This window comes from Hyposmocoma kahamanoa, unplaced genomic scaffold (genome assembly GCF_003589595.1).
Source record: "Hyposmocoma kahamanoa isolate Upper Pololo Valley unplaced genomic scaffold, ASM358959v1 76, whole genome shotgun sequence".
In the NCBI taxonomy this organism is placed as follows: Eukaryota; Metazoa; Arthropoda; class Insecta; order Lepidoptera; family Cosmopterigidae; genus Hyposmocoma; species Hyposmocoma kahamanoa.
Genome location: NW_020653900.1, coordinates 8,622,593 through 8,633,388, shown reverse-complemented (window position 1 = coordinate 8,633,388; position 10,796 = coordinate 8,622,593). Strand labels below are relative to the sequence as shown.

At 36.2% G+C, this 10,796-nt stretch overlaps 1 protein-coding gene across 2 annotated transcripts in view; it reads right to left on the bottom strand.

The window, feature by feature from the left end:
- The window catches only part of LOC113232430 (probable sodium/potassium/calcium exchanger CG1090), a 61,252-nt gene extending 51,593 nt beyond the window's left edge, over nt 1-9,659 (bottom strand). For both annotated transcript variants that reach the window (XM_026467152.1, XM_026467154.1), the window contains exon 1: nt 9,592-9,659. In XM_026467152.1, the coding sequence (XP_026322937.1) occupies nt 9,592-9,603 (12 nt within the window). In that variant the 5' untranslated portion in view covers nt 9,604-9,659. The remainder of the gene's footprint in view (nt 1-9,591) is intronic.
- Nucleotides 9,660-10,796: the final 1,137 nt, after the last annotated feature.

Below are 10,796 nucleotides of genomic sequence, written 5' to 3'. Positions count from 1 at the left end.
TTTATGTATATAAAGTTCATGTAGGTGTGTATGTCTGTCATATGTATGTATTATCACCCTTTATATGTATATATATTATTAATATATATATTATTAATTAATTTTTTAATTCACATTTTAATTTAAATTTTATTGTACAATAATTAGCCCGCAGACTTCATTTTTCACCTAGGCTAGGGTTGGCTGGAAGAGATCTCTTCTAGAGATAAGCTCACCTTTGTATATGACCTTTATAACTTGTGTTTCATGTATCTTTTCTTTGTGCAATAAAGAGTTATTATTAAACGTAAGTCGCCATAAGTTGACAAGTGCAATGTCCTCGTAATTTCACTAGCACCCTTACCCTGCAAAACCAAAATGCTGTAATGCTCGCGCGACTGCTTGGCGGCTGAAATAAATAAAGTGGCAGTACTTCCCTAGACGAACTGTTTCACAAAAAGTTCTACTGCTTCTAAAAATAGCATAAGATGAGGCAAGCAACTTTTCGAAAATCTTTGAATGCAATATTACGTACTTTAAAAAATAAATTATTGTCACCGTGAAGCAAAATATCCTATCTACAATAACTAACTTACTTTATATCAGTATTCTATATCCATACATCTGTATTTTAGAGATTACCTGAGGTTACCTGTTTACTTGATAATGCTTAACTATTTCGTCTTTTGTTGTCTTAACGCATTACTTAGTGTACATATGTTGGTTCCCAAAGCTCCGGAGGTTTATTCATAATTCAGATGTTATTAGGATCGTTCTCAAACTATTGAACCTTAATCTTTGGAATGCCCTCGGGTGTCTTGAGGCTTGAGGTAGGAAGTAAACAAACCTACACAACAGTGAAGCGATGGTTGCAGAGTTTCTAGTTTTTTTTCAATTGTAGTTGTTTTGGTACCTTTTTATGCTGTGTTTTGTTAGTGTTACGTTGGGTGTCGTCTTCCTCTTTTTTAATTAGCCTTCTATTGTGTTCCACTGCTGTGCAACGGCCTCTCCTCTCGACTACCACAGCTCCCGGTCATGTCAGACCAGACCCTTATATACGCGTCCTAGTCACATCTCGCTATCTTCTTGGTCTGCCTTGTCTCCGCTGGCCGTTCTCCGGCATCCAACAAATGGCTATGTGAGTCCATCTCTTAGTAGCAATAGAGGTTCATGTGAAGGAGTTCGTCAAGAGAGTGAGCATTACTGCGTTCCGGTTTTGAAGGGTAAGGGTGCTGGTGAAATTACAGTCACATGGGACTTGTATGGCAGTATGGCATTGAAGCCGTCCACGAGCACGGCAACCCAAACAACAAGTTTATTACATTAAGATTATGTAGTAAACAATAATAAGTAGATTTTGTCTGATCCTGTTGAGTCATCTCTAATAGAAGCCATAAGCATTGTTCATGCTTTTGTCTTATATTATTTGGTGCAAAACCATTCTCGTTGATAATGAAAAATAATGGTTTTAGATTGCCCTGCTGAAGCCGGCGTTTAACTACTTCCGTCAGTTGACGTGAATTTCGCCATTAATTACTTAGATAAGACATTTGCTCTAGATTTTTTCAAATGTGGTCATGTATCAAAAGTGGTTTTATCATGCATCAAAGTCATAAAATAACACGAACTACATGAAACAAATTGTATATATGTGAAATTTTATAACGCTCCTATTTAAGCACAAAAAAGTTATCAACTAATTACGTTTGTAGAATTTTTAACCAGTTTATTATACAAATCCCCATTGACGTAATACTTCCTACGCGGTGTGGAAATAAAGTTCCCATCAAGATATTATTTTTCGAGGATTTGCCGAAAACACATAACGCTCATGACAATTAACATAGTATTATCTTTAAATGGCTTTAAGTTATATTAATATTACATATTTCGTTTCAAAGTGACAGTGTTGTCTTGTCACTTTGAAATTCAATCATATGTGAATGACACATCAATATAGCGATATTTTGGAGATAAATTATTAATATAACACTATTTTGATACAAAATATAATATAACGCATTTTTTGAGATACTATGTTACTTATCAAGTGCAGTACATTGATTTTCAGCGCCAATATCACGTCCGCAGTGCAACATGTACATTGTGTTTTCAACTATAAAGTAAAGTAACTTTCTTCAAACTATTGAATTATTCTTGAATGTGTACTCGAACAATTTACTTATTTTTGAAACCGTCAGGAAAGTCAGCTTGGTGCAAGTACGGGTAGTAAGGTAAGTAAGGTAAGTGAAGTAAGTAAGGTAAGTGAAGTAAGTAAGGTAAGTGAAGTAAGTGAGGTAAGTAAGGTAAGTATGGGTGTTCAAGAGGTCTGACTGATTACAAAGTCAGTCTATTTATTATACTGCCGTCCGCTAATTAAAACGCGGCTAAGTTAAAAAAATATTTTTTTTTGTAAATATTGTAAAAAAGCCATAACCCAGTTTTAGAATATTGAAATTGTTTAACAATATTTCAGCTATGCATCGTTTGGGTAAGTTCCGACAAGCCGAACATGTTAACTAATTTTAACTAGTTTTAAAAGAGAATTTTGTGCTCTATCTTTTGCTATTTAAAACGGATTTTTGACTATTTGTCACTTAGTCGCATTTTTAACCGACTTCAAAAAAGGAGGAGGTTCTCAATTCGACTGTATGTTCTTTTTTTTTGTTTTTTTTTGTATGTATGTGACGCGATAACTCCGGTATTTGTGAACCGATTATCATGATTCTTTGTTTGTTGGAAAGGGGGTACTTCCATAGTGGTCCCATTTCATTTTGAAGGAAATCATCCACCTCGAAGGGTGGCTGTTCACGCATGAAGATTCATTTTTTTAAATAGCGCCTAACTTTAATTTAGGAGCAATTACTTTTAGCAATTATTTAGTTGTTTTTGCTATTTCTCCAATTCAAGGCGTTTTTCTCTCAATATACTTTGAGTAGTGTCGTAGTGAGAACCTATTTTTATTACCTCCAGTATCAAGTCCTGTATAGTGGCGAACTAGGGGATATTTCAATGAAACTTAGCAAATAGACGTAATTCCACGTACTTTTGAGGTCGGTTTTTTTAGTACTCTGTACTGAGATTATAGTTAGTAGACTGGCAGTTTGAAACTGTAGTAATGGTCACATGGCTCCTTCTCGACAGAATTAGGTAACGTAGGAATATTACCCTGGAGGAACTTTTTCACAAGAAGCTCTAATGCTACTTAAAATGTATGTCATTCAGTGTTTATTACAGTATTCGATATAATTTTACTTCACATTCTTAAACGTAAACAGATTTCAGTATTACAATTCCTGTAACAATAATCTATTTACATAATAAAGTATTATATAATACATTTACTTAATATTAATTTGTTGTTTTCACTCACGCGAAGCAGTAGTTTTAAGTGATTGGAATTTGGCGTTTCGGTATTACGTAATTGTTAGCAAACATTTTTATTGTGTTTATACTTTAAACAATTTCACAATATTTATAAGACAATGATTATGTCATCTAACCGTGTGGTTAAAGAATTTGAATTCAAAATTACTAAAATAATAATTCTCGGTATACAATATTGTCTCAAGGCAGATTATAAATACTGTAGTGGATTTTATGACAATTTTTGCAATCACTTTAAGAGTTCACAAAACAATTTTATTAAGACATGATTGAATTCCTTTCTTTTCTTCTCCTTTGTTTGAAGTTTCCCGAAATTCTTGTCCTTTTGTATTCGTTTTGTTGTTTGTATTTCTTTTTTCAGGGTTTTCTTTAATGTATTCATGGTTTTATCTCATTATGTTTACGTTGGCTTGACAAGCTGGGTTTCATTTATAATTAGTTATCCAACTATATAATATTTCCAATACATTTAATTCATTATTTGATCTTCATATTCTAATAACTAGAATTTTGGGGACATCGGCACATTGGGAACGTGTTTTTCGATTGCAGAGACGTGTATTACGGGCCATGCGCTTATTTTTATTGAAGAGTGTGCACGGCCATACTTTGTGTTACTGGGGATACTCACGCTTCTTTGTACCAGTGACCACTTATACCAGTTCGCATAGAGAGGCAATAATGAGCGGTACACATTGCGGTATGGGCGCTGCCTCCGCGGATAACCTCACCAGCTAGAGATTTCGATTCAGACCATTCATGTGATGAGCCATCTCGTATATAACCCTCGGTCTGAGGACATCAGCAGCACGTCTTCTTTTCAGATTAGACAAAAATCTGGCTCCATTTCCAATGCTCTTTTTGTAATTTATCATTTTTTTTTATTATTGTAAATAATGCCATTCAGATACCACTTTCCTTTATTATTAGTTTATAATAGAATGTAACACATTTGTTTGTTTAACGTTCTTCATTGTCGTTGAAGGTATTTAATTGACATGTAATGAAAACATCGAGTATAATATACTCGATGTGAAAATTATGGTTAAATAATTATGATTCCGATTTATGATTAACTGTTAATGAAGTAATAAATAATAAAGAATCACAGCAATCGGTTCACAAATGTCAGAGTAATCGCGAAACATTCTCACAAAAATTTTTAGTAGCTGTAGAGCTCCTTGTGGAAGAGTTCGTCCAGGGAAATACTGCCTTACTTATTCCTGTCGCCAAGCGGTAATGTGACCATTACTGCTTTCCGGTTTTAAGAGTGCTGGTGAAACTACAGGTACATGAGATTTGTCAACGTATATGTCAGGGTGACAGACGCACTGGCATTGCCCCTCAGATCTTTGCGATTTAAAGCTCTGAGTGGCACTACAATTGCTATCGACAAGCGTGTCACTTACCACCAGGCGCACGAGTTGTTCGACCCGTCACTTAGTATTATATGAAAAAAGTTGTCGAACAGTCGAATTGAGATCTTCCTCCTTTTTTTGAAGTCGGTTAAAATATGCTATTTTGATTAACGCATTTCTTAACAAGCAATCGTAGTTAAAATACAGGAAGAAACTCCGATGTCCCTATCTCGCTGTGAGAAAGGTGACTGGATTTAGGAGTACCTAATTTTATATCTGTATGCAAATTATAAAATGCTTCGATTGTAAAACAGATTCAATAAATGTACTCGACAATGAATGATCGTGCTCGACAACCGCCCCACAGGCTTATGACAATCCACTGTTGTTTGTGCTATTGTCTCTTTGTGGATATACCGTTTCATAGTAGTAACAGATAAAGTATTACTGGGAAGTCTGTGCTTTGTTGTGGATGTAATATTAGAAATATATAGGGAAGTAAATAAATAAATTATGACAAGATTGAATGAGAACAGATGTCACATATTCTGAGTTTTTTTGCTTTGCTTGAAGCGACACGCCACGGAAATCTAACCACCGCAAGTTATTATTATTTTTATATTCACAAGCACAACTGCTGAGCACGAGTCTCCTCTTAGGCTAGGGTTTAGGCCATAGTCCGCCATGCTGACCCAATGAGGGTTGGGTTTCCCGAGGGTTGCGAACGCTTGACGTGCAGGTTTCATCGCGATTTTTCCTTCACTGAAACGCTCATGGTAAATTTCAAATTAAATTTCGCATGTAAATTCCGAAAAACTAACAGGTGCGAGCTCGGATTCGAATCCACGGCCTTCTGCTTGAGAGGCGGTAGGTCAAACCATTAGCGCCCAGTTACCCCGCTTTCATGTACATTAATAGCGAATCTTAATTCTATTTACTAGGCAACAACATTTAAATCCCTCTAAATAATACAACCGCGCGGCCGGCCGCCGCGTAGACCAAGGGCAAGACAACTTCGCCCGCGCGCCCGGGACGCTCATTTAAGTTAAAACGTAAATTCTAAATGAATAGAGCGTATTTTGCCATGACATCTGTCACCGCACACGGTCGCTGCGCGGCTGCTACACGGCGGCTGCAAGGCGCCCTCAGGTTACCACGACAAGCAAAATATGTAAAATGTTTCATATAATACGTTTCTTATATTATGTGAGCTACAGTGGTTCTCAATGACTTTGCATACTTGCATTCTCATGTAGCAGTAATGAAGGTAAAAATAGAACGTAGCCATTATGGAAATGTGTGCTCCGAGTGGAACAAATTCACTTATGTTATAAAGGTATAAGTGAATTTGATCTTGCAAATTTTCATAACGAGGTATCTCATGCCCAGCTCTCGTGACCCAAAAGTTTATTCACCTGAAACTTGGTTGAATATTGTTTAAAGTAAAAAGAAATATATAAGTTCGTCCAGGGAATTGCTGCTTACTTACTCACCTTACTTGCCACTTGGGACTTGTCAACTTATGTCTCAGGGTGATAGGCACAGTGGCAGTGCCCCTCAGATCTTTGCAACAGGCGTGTAGCTTATCGCCAGGCACACGATTTGTTCGTCCCGTCTCTTGATATTATTTTATTGGGTTTATACCCTTAGCTTAATTTAACTCCATCTGTCATATTTGATAATTGCAACTGCCTCCGTACGAACGATTACCATTCTGGCCTGACACGCAGGTCCTGGGTTCGATTCCCGGGCCTGGAGATATATTTGTATGGCCTACATTTATTTCGTGAGTATGAGTGTAATTTGTGGTTGTCTATGTATGTGTCCGTGGCACCCGCGATACAGGGTTTCCCTAGTGCGGGGCTATGAGTTAGTGCGTTATTATTATATTATAATTATTATTATATCTATTTTAGACTCTGGCCTCTTCAAAGGCCTAAAAGATTAATTTTGAATTTTTAAATGGGAGAGGCGGTATTTCCCGGCAATCTCGGTCTGGGACTCAGGTTCAAGAACGATCGCGAACAATATATGCCGCATTTAGCAGGACCGCCTTCTGCATTTGTGCTGGAAGCGACACGCCACAGAAATCCAACCGCCTTAAGCTGTTAGAAAGCCTGACTGGAACTAACCCATTTGCAGACAAAACAATTGGGATTATTTCAGTTGAGCCATATACCACATGTCGGTGATCTCGTGCGCCACGTCGAGATACTTCCGGCGTTTCTCGGTTTCGGCTTTCACGAGACCCTCATTATGCGGGATGGTAACGTCCACAAGAAATACCCTTGACTGAGATCGATCCAATATCACAATATCAGGCTTATTCGCAAGAATAGTCCTGTCCGTGATAATGCGCCGATCCCAATAGATTTTTTTGCGGTCATCTTCGAGTATTGGCTCCGGTGAATACTTGTAATATGGCAACCTCTGTTGCACGAGTCCGTACTTAAGAGCGAGTTCTTGGTGTAATATTTTGGGTGTCTGGTTGTGTCTGTGCACTTGCTACTTACTCAGTATTATTTATTTATTACTTATTATTATTATTATTATCTGTCTTCACCACGCTTCGCCATATGTCTTGCCCAACTCCCTTCTTAAATTCGTTATCCGATCTCCTGTGTATTGAAGTCAGAACATAGGAAATTGGTTCGTCTTCGGATGTTGGACTATGACTCGCTTGATGGCTCTTTGCAAGTCTCATCACACAGCCTTCTGTGAGAGTGACCACGTCTAGGCACAGTATGTATTTTTTCATGATACAAAGTGATAAGACGAACAAGTCGCGCACCTGATGGTAAGCGACACGCCTGTCCATAGTAGTTGTAGTATCACTCAGAGCTTTAAATCACAAAGAGTGGCTTTCGTTTTGGACATATCCATCCCTGGGCCCTCACTCAAGGAGGTATCAAAAAGCTGTTGCAACATTCTCAAAACATCAACTAAATTGACGGCATAAACAGTATACGGGATCATCTGTGAATCTTAGATAAGAGAAGTTACCACCATTGATATTTACCCCGTACTCTTCCAAGTGGAGCTTTTTTTTATATCCTACCACCCTTACAAGGTACAAGACAAACTGCCCGTAAAAAGGATTAAAAATGTGTAGTACTTTGTTTAAAATTAGTCTTGATTCTATGAACATAAATATTTAAAAAATATCATAAATTTATAACGGCTCGTATTTTTAAAAAGCTTCGTAAATATGTACTAAAATTTAAAAGGGGATTTATAATAGATTTCGTCAAAAATTTCTAACGTAAACAAATTCCGACCGTGCTGGCTTAAAAGGTCCCTTGACATTTGACATTTAGAGATATTTCCCTTACCTAAACATCCCTTATTTTTTAATTAAACTTCTAGAAAGAGATAAGCTGTGGTAGGTTATTAATATAATACAGATTTTTCAAGTCTTACGAAAGAGCTAACGGCGGTTATTAGGCTAAGTAATAAATAAAAATGTTATGATATAGGCTCACAGCTAACAGAGTACAGCAAGAGGGTACTCAATTTAAATAATTGAGCATCGTTGGGGTGCATAAATTTGGAGAACGCTTCTCTTGATTGATGATCCAATATTTTTGAATCGATTTCTCTCTTGGTAGATATAATTAATATTTATATGAGTTGGTAATGAAACTTTACACTTCGACACTTTTTATTGCACTATCCTAAAAGAAAATAGCCAGCTGTCATCGAAAAAGCATTTCTTTCAGAAACAAAAAGATCAGTCTCCTCTTTCACACCTCATCCCTTGGAAACAATATCTATTCACACCAAGCTTCGAACATAATCCTACATTTACGAAAAGAGTATTTTTATCTAAAATTGACAATGTATCATGTTCCTGAGTTGGACCTGCTTGGTGCTTTAGTTACTTATTTTGGGATTAAAGCAACGTAACTGATGTTGTCTAAAATTTTATAAAAACATTTATATAAAAAGTTACGTCTATTTCTCTTACACAATTTATTTCCACAAGCATATAATAAAGTGATATTTTCATATCATAAAATATATTTATATAAATTAATTAGAGTCCGAGCAGATATAAATTAAATATACCTCTCTAAGAGATTTGAAATTAAACATCGCCGGAAACCGATAAATATTGAACCCAAGAAATCCAAAGTACAATACTTAAAATAAATTGTTTTTCGTTTGATAAAATCTTTATCGGTTTGCAAAGGTCACTGCTGCCGTAGCTTGCCAAACAACTATACATGTCGTTTTAGTAGGTTATGCTTACTTATCTATTGAGACTTAAGATAAGAATATCGACTAGTGTTATCGGAGAATATATTGCAGCCAAGGAATAACGAACCTTAAAACGTCGTGGAAACTTAGTAATGCCGAATTGGTAGGGTCAAGTTATGCGCATTATCATATTCCGCTTTGAAATCAACATTATAATATACTTATAATTTTATATAAAGTTTTCTTTTAATAACCTGCATGACATTTTTAAAATTAATTTGGTCTTAATTCAGAACCTAACTCATTGAAGCCTGTACTAAAACGGGCAAAAGGAGTTTAGTCTAAATGTGACCTAATATAATGTACATACGTTTTGATAAAATATAAAATACTTTCCTAAGAAAATTAGTCTTTGAGATAATGTACAAGCTCTGCACTTCTCTTGTAAATTGTTTACGTGTTGTTTAACGCTTGAATTGTTATTTTTGAAAATTCTGCAACCCTATGAAAGAAAGTCAGAAATCAACGGGTTGGTATTCTTAACACTTACTCACATACTGTAGAGTTTTGGCGTTCGAAGTTGAGTTGCCTGCGCTATACTTGAAAATTGTCTTCTAAGACAGTAAATGGTATTTTTTATAAAATTAATTAGAAAATGGAACCTTACCGTAGGCTGCATGTCTGGCGTCAAGCCAGCTGTTATATCGGTTCTATTTATACGTCCGTATCGATCCACCCGGAACCGTTACGTAACTAACACACTCACTCTCACTGACACACTTTCCTCACACTACTAAACACTTTTCAATACCTTTACTCCATTTTTGTAACAAGAGTTTGTATTAATACTGTCTGCATTTATTCTTTTTTTTTTTTTCAATTAATTTTCAACTAAATTTTTTATAACTTTTTTATGAGTAACTGTAATAAACGTACACACGATAAATGACAGATTTTATGTTTTCATATAGTGTGTTCGATATTTTTGATTTGATGTGGAATGCTGTGCGGATGGTGGAAGGCGGGAATTGACGTGGACAGCGCGGGGAGACGCGCGCGAGCGGTGGCGCCACCTCGCGGACTGCCAGCCGCGGCTGCGCACTCAGGTACGCACACTCTGATTCGTAAGGGCTACGAAAATAGCGGCTAATATATTATAAGTTAATATGACGGACAGATACTGCACCACAAAGGCTTTATATGGCATTTTATACAAAAAATATTACACGTCAAACCAAGCTGCCACTATCGAGGCTCCTTTCGGAGTGTACAGTGAACCATAAGGATGGTTCACTGTACACTGGGTGGATAAGGATCCACTAGGCTACAAATGCTCACAATATCATTCAAAAACGCTGAATGTTATTCTAATACCGGTCATACGCTTTCGATTAACAAAATACTTAATATGAAAAAAATATCGATTGCTACAATTGCAAGTTCTGATTATCCATTCGCTCACTTTATTTTCATGGCCCACACGTTAAAACTCATCAAACAAAGCCTTGATTCGAGGCAACAAAGCCGAATTTTCCTTACACCTCGACATTTACGGAGAGGTACATGTCCCAAACAGCTAGGGGCCTTTCTAAGGACGCTTATAAATCGAGCTTTAAACCAGGCGAGATGAATAATGCTGGAGTACATTTAGTCTCATTACTTATTAATAAATGAGAGTTTAATAAAATTGTACTGTTTTTGTAATTTTTAATCATCTACGTAACTATTTGTACGTAACCCGTAAACAGTGCATGGTGATAAATATAAGTACTATGAAAATTTTATTATAAGTGTTTAATACGATATATTAACAAAGTTTTGCTTTTAATTTCATTTAATAATACACTTTTCTCAATTCCACAAACAATTCTA